Here is a 16,611-nt window from a genome sequence, read left to right on the forward strand (position 1 = left end):
ATGGTATTGTGGTTAAGTTTCTAGTATAGGGCTGTGAAGACCTGAATTATGTTCCATTCCTAGCCCTTCTGCAGACTATCTCACTCTCTGACTTCAGGCAAATCACTGAATCTCTTGGTGCTTCAGTTCCCCTTTTCTAAAGATGATGTTGGTGATTTGATCAGTTTAGATACCGAGCACATTCATGTAAGAGCTATCATGTACAGTATCAGCACAAGACAAAAGACAAATAGTCAAATATGACTCTATTTACTGCACCATTTTTGCAAGAAAATAGCAATAGTATATTAATTCCCATACTGATCACGCACTTACTGTACCAAACTCTAAACATGCTGTCCCACAGACACATTGGCCTATCCATTAATCCAGACTCATAACAGAATCAGTGTCTCCTTCTAGACTCAAAAGCTAGGAAAAAGCTAAAATGGGGAGTGCCTGCTGGTTTCCTAAGCCTTTCAGGTTTTCTGATTATTTTTTTTTTCCCCCCAGAGGACTGTCCCTGCAGTGGAGATGAATTCAGCAGGGTGTGGAATGCCCCATAATGGAATTTATACTGGGGAATACCACACATGGTATCACAACCTCATCCCTCCTGGTGGTTTCAGAGGGTAAGGAAAGGCTTGGAGCACAAATAGAAAAAGCTCTGCCTGCATTTGCTGATAGTTTGGCTAAGAGTGTGGGGTTTGGAAAACTAACCAACAGGCAAATGTCTCATGTATTCCCAACAGAAACAGTATTCGCCCACCTCCAGAACCATCTTCAGCACCATGTTTTTTCTCTTGCTGCCTTCTGGTAGACCTTACCTGGCATCCCTATTCCCAGGGCTTTCTAAACAGATTCCCTGTCACCTTTGTCCTCTTTCTAGCCAGTAAGCCATGCTCCTGCTGCACTAATGCCCAGAAATTCCTCTGAATTTTCTGTCATTTTTCAAAACAATGTTTACAAAATAGGGCTAAGGATTTTAATTTTTAACTAAAGCTGAGTTTCTTCTTTATCCTAACTTTCGGAGGTTTACTGATATGAACCTTCAGAGCAAAGCATTTACTTTCCTGCTCTAGAAACAAGAGAGAAAGGAAGATGGGGTAATGTCTCCCAATAATTTTCTTTCCAGATTTTGCTTCTTTCTGAGCACGGGTCAGAATAACCTGGACTGGCAGCAGTGCTTTCACCTTCAGTCCTTTATGCAGAGATGCTCTCCCAGATGCTCTGTCCAGCAGCTCGGCCCTGGTTCCCCTTTCGGTACTGCCCTCTGCTGGGTACCGTGACCGCACCCTGCGGGATGCCACTGGCACGGAGCCCCTCCCAAGGCACACACTGCCGGGGGTTAAGGCAAGGGAGAGCATGCAGGAAAGGAAACGGAAGGATGGGAATGGAGAGATGCAAAACCAAAACATGAGTGGGTAAAACTGAAGATTTCCCAAGAAATCTCAATTTGTGGAACCCTCACATCTAAACCCTCAACTCCTATCACAGAAACTTCATTCGCTATGCAAATCTCCTTCGCACACTACAGCTGAAGCCCATTTCTCCTGGGCAAGCCTTTCTAAGGCACTTCATGGAGCACTTACACTATGGTTCACATAGGGATGGTGTCAAACTCCATGAGCAGCAGCCTGACACATTTGGCTTCTGGTGTCCAAGCTGGCAGGTTCACTCCATCACTCTCCTCTGCAAATGGGAGTTCACCTACCCATTTGAGCCTTGCCAAGCTCTGAAGCTTTGCAACTGGATATTATTACCACATTCCTGCTCAGTGAACACGACTTATTGGATGGACACTTTGTCAGCTGCACTACTCAGTCCATGGCAGACTGCATGTGCACCTGCAGGATCTTTCTTTCCCCTGTGATCTTACAAAATTAAAAATTACATGAGAGTGAAACAGCTTTCCTGGCACATCTACAGCAACCTTCAGCCAACTCTCTCTCATGTGAGAAACTCGCATCCCAATGTGTTGCATTACAGCCGTGAAGCGCTCTGCCCCTAGAAGCCACAGCCAGGGAGGGAGCTCGCTGGATGCCCCGGGGGCTGGGGGAGGAGTTAAAATAATCTGAGCTGTACTTTTGGTTTTATTTACCTTATCTTGACAGAGTTAAGCACTTCAAAACCCTTTTCTTTGAAGAGCTGGGGGAGGAAGGAGACTTTGTCTTGCCAAAGTACTTTAAGTTTTTAAGGGCAAGGCCTGGCTGTAGTACCTGTGTGTACACCAACAGTGCCATATCCAAACCAGCCATGGAATCTACTCCTGCATGAAGCACACTATGAGTGGCAATATTGCATATTCAAATTCTAAAGGAAGTTTCAGTTTCACCAGTCCTTCATGCTTTTTCTTTATACAGTAAAGCAAATGAGCTTCCTCCAGCAGATTATGCCAAACCTTGACTAAAGCTCTGATGCTCAAAACTTGAGAGAGGTGTCTGAGCATAAAGTGAATCTCTGTGCAAGGACTTAAAATTAATGACACACTGCTTCTTCAAATTCATGGCAACTATGCTCTTGCATGACAGAACATAAGCAGTAAATTTTGGTAGCTAAAACATCATCAGAAATTTCAAGATTCACCTATTGTACACTGGCTGCACATCACTGTAAGGCGCTGTATTGCCATCAGGTTATGTCAGTCTGTGAACACACTGGATTTTGAAAAGAATATTTAGTCTCAAAGCAAGAAATACATTTCCTCAATTTCATCCCAAAGGACAACTCACAAGGCATTGCCATCCCGTCTCCCCTTAATCACTTGACAGAGACATTTCCTTTGCATTGCCACAAAACATCATATTAACTACTTGGAAATTTCTTGACCTCTAAAACGTGGTGGTTAACTAAGAAACATCCTCTTTGGAAGAAAGCACACTTTACTGGGCCTGCTTAAGGGAGCACATAAGATACGGGTATGGTATTTGAGGTTTCAAATCTCCTTCTGGGTGAGCAGGAGAGCATTCCAAGTCTCCTGCACTGGCTGCTGGCAAGGTTATAAATACAGCTGGGATTTGAACAACTACTTTTAATTCTGATTACTCTGGAGAAAACCCCAGGGAAATTCTGCTTTAAGAACTCAAACCCCATTGTAGCTTCTTTACAGTCTTCTCAGTGGAAGGATCATAAGCTTCTATGAATGCTTTTTGTACTTTGAGATTATTGGCCTAATATTTTGTCCTTTCTTTTAAGTTATACATTAAGTCCTCTTACCTCTTCTGTCCATGTTTACCTGTTAGCTCTGAGAAGAGCAGCTATTTTCACGTTAAACCACCCCACAGTGGTTGCTTGCTTGCTTTTCTTGCCATTTCCCCCCCACGTTTTGAGGTAGCTTCCATCAGAGCCTCTTCCATCACCTACCTCTAGTGTCCCCTGGACTCCCTGGGGCCTCAGAGGGCTTTCGTGCTCGGATTTCCCCCGCAGCACCTCTCGACTCTGTCCGCGGCCAACGCCTGCTCCAAAGGGGCTGTCCGGAAAAAAAAAAAAAAAAAAAAAAAAAGGCAAAAAAAAGAAAGAGTAAACCCAGATGTAGTCGGATAGAAGAAGAGAGGTTGAACAGCATCCCCAGCGGCGGGGCAAGGAGCCCGCTGGGCGTTCTCCGGGAGGCGGTGCTGCCGCTGGCTCAGGGCCACCAAGCCTTTGGGAAACGAAAGTGAACGTGGGCCACCGTCTTTCCGAGAAGGCGGGGAGGAGCCGAGCGGAGCTCCGCCGCGTTAAATAAAAAGCCGGGGCGATGCGCGGCCCCAGAGCGCTGGAGGGGCCGGGAGCGCTGCAGGAGTCGCTCGCCCGCCCGCCCCGCGGCAGCCCCGGCTCGCCGCGGCGCCAGGCAGGGCCCCCGCCGGAGGATGCCCGACCGGCCTCCGGGGCCAGGACCAGGACTAGCAGCAGGACTGGGACTGGCAGCGTGTGCTGCGCTCCGGGGACGGCCCCCACCCGCGGCACCCCGAGGTAAGGGAGGGTGTCTGCCCCGGGGGGTCCGCGCCAACCGCGACGTGCACCGAGAGGGCTCGGGCGCCGCAGCCCGGTGAGCTCAGGTTCCGCAGGAGTCCTGCCAGCTGTGCCAAGAGCGTGGCGGCTTCGGGAGTCTTTGCCCTTTAATTTATTGCTTTTTTTAAATACATTTTTCCCCTCCCTTTTTGGCTCGGTGTCCGTGCTCAGACAGACCTGTCGTGCCTGGTGTAAAACAGCAGGACAAGCACTAAAGGGAACACGCAGAAGTCTCCGCTCCGCCGCACTCGTGACACCCTTGTCCCAGATCCCTGCCCTGCCTTTCGGGCTCCAAAGACTGGCGTGTTCCCCGTTTGCTCTATGAGCTTCGGAAAGGCACTGCAAACTCTCGCTTGGCTCCCTACAGCTTCTGCTAGGGAGCCCTTTGATTTTTAGATCGCGGGCTTAGTGCTTATTTTTCCCCAGGGTGTCCTGAAACTGAATTTTTAACTTTAAATACTGAGCGATAATCCTGGCTCAGTAATTGGAAAAACTGGCATCAGTTTCCTTCTGTGCAAAACAAGCCCAATGCTACTTTCAGCCTGTTACTTACCAGCTAAAGGATTTTATAACCCTCGTAGGTGCTTGAGGAAATAATATGACCTAAATGAAACTAAACATCAAGTTGTTAAATTAGCACAGACAGGAATCCAGCGGCATGCTTTCTTAGAAATCCTCATTAGCATGTTACCCTGAACTGTGAGACAGCCGAGGGATTCATTTCTGAGAATCCTTCAAGGTTTCTCAACAAGCTTCTGCTGCAGATCTATATCTGACTATAGGGATAAATCCTAAAATCTATGCTTGCCAGTAAGGTCAAGGCAGCCAGCGGAGATGTATTGAACCACACTGTCAGAGGCAGACATTTCAGGCCAAACTCATTCCTGGTGCAGCACTGCTAATTCCTTTGAAGTAACACGAGGGATGAATTTAGTCCCTCATGTTGAAAGATATATCAATAGGAAGCAATTTAGATTGGGCCACTTAAAGTGCATGTGATACAAAAAAGAGAGAGAGACTGTGCAGTAATGCTTTAAGGGTTCACAGAGGTTGATTTGTATAAGCTAGTAGGTTGTAGCATTGCTGTCCCAAGGGAAACTTGAGAGAATGGAAATGGCCTTTTATGGCTGAGCCTCAGGTTAACAGGAGAGAGGAAAGAAGTTTTAGGATTACTGTGTAAATTGACCGTGTTACAGGCTGCCCCTCCAAGTTACACCTCAGCCGTACAATGGAACCTCATCTCACCTCACTCTCTTCCCCAATTTTCTAGGAACACAGCCTTCATCCACTTTCTCTTTTTCGATACAATGCATGCACCAAATAACAACATTGTGTCCTGAGTTCTGACATTGTAGTTGGGAAGGCAGAAAAAATAGTAATTCAGTTGTAAAACCTTGTTGATTTGTTCCTTAAAAACTTGAGAATGGGAGAGGGTATCCATGAGAAGACTTCTCATTGAGAAGTCATTTGTGTTGCTAGGCCCTGAAAGGGCTCATGGCAGGGAAACTTATTATCTTCTATAGCTCTTAATGATCCTTGCTAAATATTTTTGGAGTTTTGGAGTTTGCCGTAGTGATAGGCTGCTAATCTCGTCCAAAAGAGAGCAGTTGTTTGCCTGGTGTAAACTGGAAAATGAATATTTTATTACTTTATAATGGGTGGGAGGTGTATCAATGGAAGAGCTGGTCATTCAGCGATTGCCGGCGGCTGTCCCTGGGGATCGATCTCACACGGTCTCTCCTTGGCATTTCAGAGTAGCTGCTGGAAGGCCGCCCTGCCGTAGCCGCTGACGCTATGGAAGACCGCATCCGCTGCTCTCGGCTGTAGGATGGTAGCGCACAGCAAGGTGTCAGCAGATAATGCACTTGGAGCAGACCCAAGAAGGCTTCTTGACTCTCCAGCACGGGATTGCTCACAGGCACGAGGCTTCCAGGGCCCCGGCCGGCCCGGCACTGTGCAGGCACAGGGCAACACACACTTCCGAACCTTTCGCTCCCAAGCGGATTTCAGTAGCATCACTCGAGCCAGCAGCCTGCTGGATGCCTGTGGCTTCTACTGGGGGCCTCTGACTGTCAGTGCTGCCCACGAGAAGCTGAAGTCTGAGCCCGAGGGCACCTTCCTCATCAGGGACAGCACACAAAAGAATTGCTTCTTTGCCATCAGTGTTAAGACTGCAACTGGGCCCACCAGTATCCGGATTAACTTTCAGACCGGGCGTTTCAGCCTGGATGGCAGCAAAGAGAATTTTGACTGTCTTTTTAAGCTGCTGGAACATTACCTAAGCTCCCCTAGGAAGGTACTGGTTGCCCCCCTTCGCAAGGTCCGGGTGCAGCCACTGCAGGAGCTCTGCCGGAAAAGCATCGTGAAGACTTTTGGAAGAGAGAACTTAAATCAGATCCCACTCAATCCTGTTTTAAAGGACTACCTGAAATCCTTCCCATTTCAGATATAAGTGCAGCATTAACTGTATAGGGACACATTAGACATGTGTAACAAAATCCATCTTCCTGGGTTTTTAAATATGTTTGACAGTGAGCAAACTTATTTTTGTAGCAGTTTACTGTATTTTGTGATGGAACCTGAACACTTGACTTCGTATGTTTACAAAAACTGTTTGCACAAACCTGGGGTTTTAAAACCCTGGCATAATTTTTCTGCCAAGCAGAATATTTTACTATTTTATAATATTTTTAATGATATTAACATAATAAACTTTATTGTCACAGTTTTTAAAAAAATAGCATCTCTGTTTGTAGTTTTAAAGGCTCTGGCACCTATCCTGCTGGCAGACTAACTGCTTAATTGAGTGTGTAAGTGCAGACACGTCTCCACAGGTCCTGCTTCTTTGCCCTAGCAAATTAGTCTGTCTTAGTGCTGGTCCAGCAGGCAGAGGATTCCTGCCTGCAAAAGCCTACAACAAAAAAGGGCAAGCAAGTAGAAAATATACTCAGGGTGAATCTGCCCAGGAATCCACCTCTCTCCTAAATCCATGAGAGCAGGGACAAAGTATTAAGGCTGCAGTGATGCATAGTTTTTGACAGAGCAAATCAAACCATTGTCTGAGCAAACTCCACCAACACTGGTTTTATTTCTGTGGAAAGGTGCAAAACCCTAAGCTAGAAAACGTTGCTGTCTGAAATAACCAAACCCCATGAACATCAGTGGGGAAAAAATAAAACTGTCCAGAAATGCTCTTCACACACTTTTGAAGTCTGTGAATGCTGTAACATTGTGGTACACTGGGGAAAGGATAGCTTAGTTCCCTTTAAAAATTTGCATACACAAATGGCAAAGGTGCAGACATCCTTAGACATAAAAAAGATGTTTGTCATCTTAAATTCCTCCTGATCTACAGAGCAGAGTTTGGCATGTTAAAAGAATCTATGACGTAGCTTCGTGACAGGATCCAGAGAACATCAGCCTCTACATTTGCAGCTGTAATTTTTAGTGGCTAAGCTGCATTCAGAGAAAGTTAAACTACATTAACTGTTCTGTTTCCATCTGCTCATGAAACACAAAAACAGTGCCCCCAGAAACTGCAGCTGTGAATGACCTGAAATGCCTGATTTGGCAAAGTGTCACCTGCATTATGAGAAAGTGATTCTCCTCTTCCCCCAAGCATTTCCTGAAATCCATGAAAAGCTGACTTAGAGAAACAGCTGAACCAAATCACTTCAAAGAAGGCACAGTCTTTCACAGAAATGTACTCTATCAGCCCAGATCTACAGTGCTTACAGGAACTGCAAGCAGTAACTGAAGTAATCTTCAGAGTTTGGGAGATAAAAGATCTCTCCCCCTACTGTAATTCACATTCCTTTTAAAGATAAAGCCACTTTTAGGAGACACTGAGTGTATGTTCTGTAGTGATCCTTACTGAATAGTTTGTTTAATATTTGTCAAATCAGCTCTTACTTCATTGATGTTTCTTTGGAATAAATAGGTTTCCTCCTCAGACATGACTAAGGATCACTCAGTGGACTGGACATTATGAAAAAAGGGAAAAAGAACACACAGGCAGTATCATGTGAGTTTCTGGTGTGTTGCTTCCCTAAGAATATTCTTTGGATTAGTCCTAAAACAGCAGAAAGCATTTCTGCTTAATTCTAAAGCTGGAATTAGTTGTCAAATGATGCATTTTCCCACAGCAGCTGCAAGGATGTAAATTTGGGAAGTAGTGAATGCTGTGCTATGCAGCAGATAGGAGACTGGAGGAGGCTACTGCCTGAATGTGAATACATTGTTAAATTGGAAAAAAAGTCTTTGTAGGGTGAAGGCTGCCAGACTGGTTTGCTGTCAGCAGAGATTGTTATCCCTCCCCCATACTCTTTTCCCCAACTCCACAGTAGTATCTTTTAACCCTTCAGGCTCTGAACAAGTGGCTCTTGCCCTGCTATACAGAAGAGTGCCCACATGACAGCATTACTGGTAGAACAAGCACAATGCAACTTAGGAGGTTCTCTGCTACCTCTGAGAAAACCAAGCAAAACTAGACCTAGATATAGGATAAGGGGCTTCCCTTATCCTATTGAATGAAAAGCATAGGGATTGAGTGAATTTCATTTTCTTCCTGGCAGAAACAAGCCTGTTTTCTTTCTCTCTTATACTGCTTTAGGGTAAGTTTAACAGAAATAAGCCATATCCTCCCACATGAGGTGCCTAAATATCTTCATTTTGTCTTTATTATGAAATGCAAATATGGGATAGCTCAGAAAAAAATATATAGCCAAAACTATAAATAAGGACAAGAAGGTCAGAATCGTATAAAATGTCTCTTAAGAGGAGACAAAGCTGACTTAAATTATATTATCTTTACCTGCCTTATTTTTCTTCCCTCCTCTCTTTCTCCCCAGCATACAATACAGTGGCCAGGTTGGGTTGCTCCAATGCAATAAGGAAATCCTAACCACAGGATGTGTGTTCACAATATCACTCTGACTTTCCTTCTATAAGAGCAAATGAAGGGCTCTCTAAAATGTCTGCTTACCTGGGTACACTGATTTAAGAGTGATGTCACGCCTAAGGGGCACAGCATGAGCTTCCTGAAGATTTCTGTAGTAATTTCAGCTGTCAAATCTCTCATCCTCAGTTTTAATAAAGCACCAGCAAGGTCAAATAGGGAATTTACAGTACTCTGCACCTAAAGCAATAGAAATACGCAACAGATTTTACTCTCTCCTGCTAAATAGTACATAAAGACTGGTGATTCCAGTCCCTTCCCCTCAGCCAGATCTTTCCTCTGACCTTTTGACTGTGGCTGAAAAGTAAACAGTCAATCTGTTAAAAGGTTATGGGAAAATTTGAGCCATGCTCAGGAGCCCAGTAAAGCCATGCTTTTGAAGAGACTGTAATATTTACAGTGAGTGGGGAAGGGACAGCTTTAAAATGAAATATTTACAGTGAGTGGGGAAGGGAGAGCTTTAAAATGATGCCATTTGCAGCGTGGCTGTGTCCCCAGAGCAGCAGTGGGCTCTGAGCAGGGCCCTGCTGGACCCAGCCCTGCTCTGGGACTGCACAGGCTGCAGGCCTGAGGCCTCCTCACCCTTTAGCCTGAAACACCTTTTACTTTTTGAGTAGTTCAATTACATACAGTGCAACAGCTGTAAAACACTAACAAGCAGAGAAAATTAACAGACCTGTAGAAATTCAGAAAGCTGTTTGTTTAAGCTGTGGAGTGCTACTGAGTGCTCAGGAGGAGGAGGAGCTTGAATGCCAAGCAGGGCCTGTTCCCGTGCTGGGGCTGTGGTCACACTAATTCTGTTATGATTGAAGTCATTTACAAGAAACGAGGCTTCAGCTGCAGTCAGCACTGATGCTATTTTCAACAGAGAAGAAAAAAAGTGTCCCCTAGGGCAACACACTGCCCATAGTCTTTCCCCCCTCCCCGCTGGTACCGATCCTGTGCTGAACAGCACATCCACCTCCCGATCTCCTCAGGTCCAGGCTCAGCCCTCCCTGCTGTGCTGGGCTGCCATTCAGGCCCTGCCTCTCCTGCCACTCTCCATTGCTGCCAACAGCTGTGTGAGCAATGCATTTATTCATTGATTCCACTGGTTTGAGACAAGGCAGTGTAACAGGGACTTAATTTGGACTTTACATGGCTTTCTGTGAAAAGTGTAAGCTAACAACTGCCCGTGCCCCAAGTTTCCAGGAAGTTTCTCCCAATTGCCACAAAGTGCCATTCAAGACCTTTCATTGCTTCTGACTTGTCATGCTTCTGCATAACACAGATCCTGTCACTGTGTCTGTAGTTTTCATCCACAGCTGTTTCCCAGTACAGCAGCCAAATTTACAACACCCTAGTCTAATTTTCTGCTTGTGTCACCATGGAATAACAGCAACATGGTTCAGCAGGAAGTGTAAAGAGAAGCCCAGCTTCTCCCACACAAACCACTGCCCAAGTAGGGCAAAGCAGCAAAGGGCAGAGTCAGAATATAAACTCCTGACTGACAGACAGCTGAATTATCCATTATGAATTATGCCAGAATTATTTCTCCTCTGCAGCTCAATGACATGCTTTGGATGTAGCTATTGAAGACAAGAATGATAGATGATTGTGCATAGCAAAACAATTTCTCTATAGTCTTCAGCTATGAGAGAAGCAGATACACTGTGAAGATGAAATATCAGCCAAACAGAATAAAACAAATAACTAGCTGCACCATAAACCCCATTTGCCCAGTTTCGTTCATTCTGTTCTTTTTAGCATGGCAAAGTAGGATCACCTTTCTGTTGTCATTTTAATCTCAGTTACTCTTAATTTCAGTTATTCTTTATAGCTCCTAGCCATATAAAATAATGGTAAATCTGGTCATCACTCTTAAACGGGTACAGAAGATACCATCCAAACATCTGTAGCAAAATTTTAGGTCCACTGAAATCAATTGCCAGGGAATGGCTGACTTTTCTGCAGATAGTTTTATTAAATAACAGTATCTTTTAAAAATTAAATGCAATAGCTATGATTGCATCACAAAGATTTCTTACTTGATAGAGCCTCAACAAATTCACAGGCTGAGAATGCTCTGTTTTGATGCTGTGAGAGTGTACACAAGGTTGTGTGCAATTTCTTATCTCCATTCCTTGCAGCTCTACAGAGAATTTGCAAATCAACTCTGCGCCCTTCAAACTGAAACTGCCCTTCAAACCAAACTTTCCCCAAATCAACTTCCCTACAGCAGAAACTAATTATTACTGGAATTTGAGTCAGATTGAACTTTCAGGCTGAGATTTTAGGTCTCCTGTCTGGGATTTGAACAACTTCTGGTTCCTAGTCTGAGCACTGAAAACAGAAGATAAAACATTGTTCCCAAAATGTTACAACACAGACTCAACTGAGGCTTACAGATTTTGTAATTCTCAGTGTAATAGTCTCATTTGGTTATTTCTTGGCCTGCCTGTGTACCATCACTGTTCAGACAGCCTAGACAGATGTGGAGGTGGAACCGGTATATCCTAGAGACTCATGAAACTGAAGTAGGATAGGTATTATCTCTAACATTACCATTAGGATGAATTTGGGAGATAAATCTGCTACACAACAAGTAAGGTTAGTAGCTGCTTTCTTAGCTCTGCCCAGATAAAAAACAATAAACCTTTTTTCTAGACTTTTCCAGCATCTATTCTACATACACAATCTGTTCAGAAATAACTTTGACAAATGTTTCAGAAATTATTTTGTCTTCTGTCACACTTACATTCCCATTTGCACTCACCAGGTCAGTTGTTCACACCAGCTAATTTAGAGAGCTGAATTAGATGAAAATCAGCAGCTTTCAGAAGTTGCCAGGACCGGCCAACTAGGTGCCTAAAAGACCCTGTGTGAACCCTTCCTCACATTTCTCCCTAGTTCCCAGCAAAGTCAGCTATACAAAGTAAAATTAAGTGAGCCATGACAGCTTTATGAGTGTTATATACAACTACTTTCTGTTTAAAATAAACTGAAACTACATTTCAGTACCTCAAGCCTTTTTCAGGCTGAAATAGGATCTTCCCTTCACAAGTACAGAATATTCTTTATCTAATCTCTCACAGTCAGTCAACAATTACACGATTAACGGTAAATCCACCCTGGTCTAAGACTAAATGTGCTATGTATAATTCACTCTCTTATGCAAATGCAGGTATTTTTGGTTTGAAGAAGCAGAAAATATTATGTTTTTGTAGGAAAAGGAGAAAATTCTTGTCAATATTTGTAAAACTGGCAGCCAACAGGAGCTTTTCACATTACAACAGCATAGTAGTCCTGAGCACAAGTACACTCTTGTAGCCCAAGCTCTGCAACGTATCAGGTACCTGTTACCCCTTGTATGTGTTCAGCATGCACCATATTTGTATAATTATATGCAAAGTAGATGGTGCCTTTCTTAAATAAAATCTTTCAGTTCCAGTATTCTCAGGCCAGTACATTTTACAATGTAATTTTGATTTTCATACAAGTTTCTGGCTACTGTAAATTTTCTCATTACTGTTGCTGCACAGAATAAGCTGAGGCTCTGTCAAGCTGAGCTGTGATAGCCACACCATCAACCTGCTGTTCAACCTCAGTTTGCTACAGTCTTCCTCTCTATAGATGCTGATTACAGAGGTTCAGATGTACAATGGCATTTATAACCAATATTGTTCTTCTAATTTGTCAGCTATGGTGACAATGATTCCGAGTTTCTGGTCTATAAAGAAAAGGAGAAAAGGCTGCAGTGAGAGAAAAGTTTGATCTGGCAGGGAAATCACTACTGGCCCAGGGGGCAGAGCTGTCTAAAGCACCCCAAAGCTCATGCAGAGTGTTGGAGCACTCAGTGCTGTGGTGTACTCCCGACAGCTGGGATGTGCATGTGCTGCTGTAGCTCCTCACCTCATTGAACAAAGCACTTCACTCCTTTCTGGAATGGATAACTGAGGCAACAAGAGTCTAGCAGCATGCTCAGAGATGAATGTTTGCACACAGGGACAGTGATTCCTCCATCTTCCTCTAAAGCCTGAGAAGCCAGAGACAGCAAGCATCTCATGGGGTGGTGTGGGTGACCTTCTCAAATACCCTGTTTTTCTTTAGGGCCATGGCTGTCATGGCTGTGGTCACATTGCCATTTAGGGATGTTGTTAAAGGATTTCTCAATGGAAATCCCTTAATTCAAGAGGCTGTAGTGTCATTTGTCCTTGGGAATTAAATAAGAACATCTCACCTAATTTGTGTGTTGCAGTTGTAAAAGTCTCAAGCACTGGTGAGACTAAATGTCTTCAACTTTGTGCCAGGCACAACACAGTTCTGAGTACTCCAGCTTAGTACAGAACACACCTGGAACATGTGGTAAGTTCTAATACGCAAAATTGAAAGAGTAGCCTACTCTGGCTTTGAATTTTAGGAATAGGAGCCATGTGTATACTGGTCAGAGGGATTTTGTGTGGAGTCTAAATGCAAAATAAAGGAGGTCAGCTTTTATTTTAGGAGCAGTGGGAAGGAATGTGAATCAGCAGGGCCAACTGAAGCTGTAAAGCACAAAGGATGATCCAGTTAGGCACACAAGTACTTGGGACAGGAAAAGAAAATGGGAAAGATCAGAAATCCAGCCCTTGGCTGAAGTGCTACTGAAATGAGGCTTAGACTCTGAACTCCAAACAAGGAAATTTTCTGTTTCCCTGTGATTTTGGAATCTTGCATTATAGAATTTGAACTCTGCCAGCAATGTATTATTCTATACATGATACTACTTTACTTGCCGTCTCCCCCAGCTGTTATATGGATAATTTAGTCAGATTTTTCACAGCACATAACAGAATGTGTACTATCTTTTTTTTGGACCCTTAGACATCACTACAAGTGCCTTAGTAATAGAGTACTCAGTAAAGAGAGATTTGACCTTTATTTCAGTTCATTAAGGCCTATTCTCTTTCTAGTCCTTTTACAGCTGCCCTGCTGCAACAACAGCAAACTTTGCATCTTTTTGACAGTAGAATAAAAGTCTCTTGACACAAACCTCCCCATGCATTTATTTCCTTACCAGTGCATGCTCTAGTCCTGGAAGTCTTACTGTAATACACAAATGAATTTAGGAAAAGTCTTTATCTCTAGGGTCTAGAAGTACAAAGGCCTAGCTAGGTATCAAGAAATACTTGCTGATTGTTCTCTCATCTATCCAAGTATTGTTTTATACCTGCCTTTAAAGCAAATGTGTCTAACGAGGAAGCCATTATCCTTGTGAACTGCAGTCTGCACTGTGTATCATTTTATTATGCTTTAGAACTAATTAAACCTAGGTAATCTTTCTTCCCAATAAGTGTAATTTATGCACTGTGTGCAAGACCATACTCAACCTTACTGCCAAGGTAAACACAGTGACAATTTCACTCACTGATCCTGAACTAGCTTAGGACTTCCAAATCTGCATTAAAAGACACAAGTGAAGAGTACAGGTAAAGCTATTTCTGTATACTAAGTATCAAGGGAGGACTACACAGTCCAGGACTGCCTTTCTCACCCATCTTATTTTCTCCTTGCTCTCCTACATATTTCATTTCCTTTACAATTTCAATATAGGTTTAAGAAGACGGTGAGTTTAAAATGCAGCACATTTCACATAATTCCAAAATATACATTGGACCTGGAAGCTCAGATAGATAGGTTTTGGCAGTGACATTTCTAGTGGGGAAGAACAATCTCTTCTGACCCCCTGGAGTTTAAAATATTACTGTTTATCTGCCAGACATGGTGAGGAAGAGCTGACTGCTGCACTCGGTCTGCTGCACACCAATTATTATTTGTTGATGTTGAATATAAGCCCAGCTGAAGCCCAAGGGCAATTGTATATAAATGCTAAATACAACCCACATACACATTCCAAGCTGGTATAAATAGGCTTTGAGTGAAATTATGAGTGCATGTGTAATTCCATGAATGTTGTAGCTTGAGTGTTGGTCATTGGTGGAACAAAAAAAAAAAAAAAAAAAAAAACCAAAAACCAAAAAAACCCACAAAAAAAACCAACAAAAAACCAAAAAAAACCCAACCCCCCCCAAAAAAAAACAAACAAAAAAACCCCACAAAAAACCCAAAAACCCAACAAAAAACAAACAACAACAAAAAAAACCCCTGCAGAGTCAGCTTGAAGCAAGTGCCAGGTTTAACTTAGGGCCAGTGGACTTCAAGTCTAATTAAAGGGGCTTAATTCAATCTTTAGTGAAATCAACAGAACTGAGCTGAAAATTAACTTTGGAAGAAAATATTTTCTTTCTCAAGAAAAAGTCTGCGTGAAATATGGGAAGACTGTAGCATGCCAGAGAAAAGCATTCTGGAAGGCTGTGAAATTTTGGAAGGAGGTCATGTATTTGAGAGAGCCAGATAAACTATGAGCTGGGTTTTGAAAGAATTGCACAGGGAGCAACAACTGCAAGGGGAGCCAGGTGGTCCTCACAAGTGCTCTTGCCAGCTCTAATCTCCATTACAAAAATTGAGTCCCAGCTGCAGAACAGTTCTACACCTAATTTAGCGCTTCTAACGCTAAGATTCAGGCCTGTTATGCAATCCAGCATAGTTCAAAACTGCTTAGCTTCCACTGACAACAAGGAAAGCTGAGCCTTTATTAAGGACTTGAAGAAGCCAATTATTTTCCATGCAATTTATTCTACTGTTAGTCCAAATTTTTAAAATCTGGACTTCAAGTCAGTTTTAACATCCTCTAGTGCTAGAGGTGAAATGAACACAGTCCCTTTTATTGAAGCTTAATCCACATTAAGGGTACAACTAAGATAATGTGCTAATTGAAGAGGAAAAAAAGGAAAAGAGACACCTTTTAAGGACCTTCATAAGGCAGCATCTTTTAAAATAACCATTAGCAAAGTATTTATAAAACTCCCCCAGTCTGAGTCATAAAGTGTTTATGTAGCAGGCAGATTATGAAAGTAGCTTGGTAAAGTACTACTTTGAAAGTAGTTCTAAAACATACAGAAGTGGCTGGATTTTAACTACTCTCTGTTGGATTATGTGATAATTTGTACATTTGTACTAGGATGGCTCTGGCCAAAAGTAGCTCAGAAAGTTCTTCAAATTAGCACCTTGAAAATTTGTTGAGAATCTAGAGCCTTGACCTGTGGAGATCATGTGGCACCACATCAAAACTGATTTAGAGAAAAGAAACTAAATTCAAAGTAAGACTAGGTACAGTCCACTCACTTCAATCTTCTGCAGGTTTTTCTTTTAGTTAGTTGCATAATGAGAAGTAAATATTGTACAGTAAATCACTAGTGCAACAGGCACTGGGATTCAAACACAAGGAAAACAAATCCCTTCCTTTTAATTCAAGTCCATCCGGCTTCCCATGATTTCCTGTTTCTCTAGCACAGTTCAGTTCCTAGGAAGACTTGCACAATACAAATATACTGTTGCCTGTGCTAACAAAGTAATTGACCTGCCATGAAAAAGTTGGCATAAGTATTATCTCCTCCTGGTAACTACTAACAGCTAAATTGCATGTGGTAATCCTTTTTGCTATTAATGTTATTTTAAACAGACATAAATGTTTAAAAATCTAAACAGAACAAACAATGGCATGCCCTGTTCCATGCAGGATGTGCAATAAATGACACATTTACTGTAAAACAACTATATCAGCACTACCACAGTTAAAGAACATATCTCACAGTCACAGCCATCTA

General features: G+C 42.9%; 1 protein-coding gene across 1 annotated transcript; it reads left to right on the top strand.

Moving 5' to 3' along the window:
• The first annotated feature begins 3,722 nt into the window (after positions 1–3,722).
• On the top strand, positions 3,723–6,707 carry SOCS1 (suppressor of cytokine signaling 1). The gene is made up of 2 exons (XM_002197275.7): positions 3,723–3,930; positions 5,723–6,707. The coding sequence occupies exon 2, from the start codon at positions 5,798–5,800 to the stop codon at positions 6,419–6,421; it is 624 nt and encodes a 207-aa protein (XP_002197311.2). The 5' UTR covers positions 3,723–3,930; positions 5,723–5,797; the 3' UTR covers positions 6,422–6,707.
• Positions 6,708–16,611: the final 9,904 nt, after the last annotated feature.

The sequence above is a fragment of the Taeniopygia guttata genome, chromosome 14, assembly GCF_048771995.1.
Source record: "Taeniopygia guttata chromosome 14, bTaeGut7.mat, whole genome shotgun sequence".
In the NCBI taxonomy this organism is placed as follows: Eukaryota; Metazoa; Chordata; class Aves; order Passeriformes; family Estrildidae; genus Taeniopygia; species Taeniopygia guttata.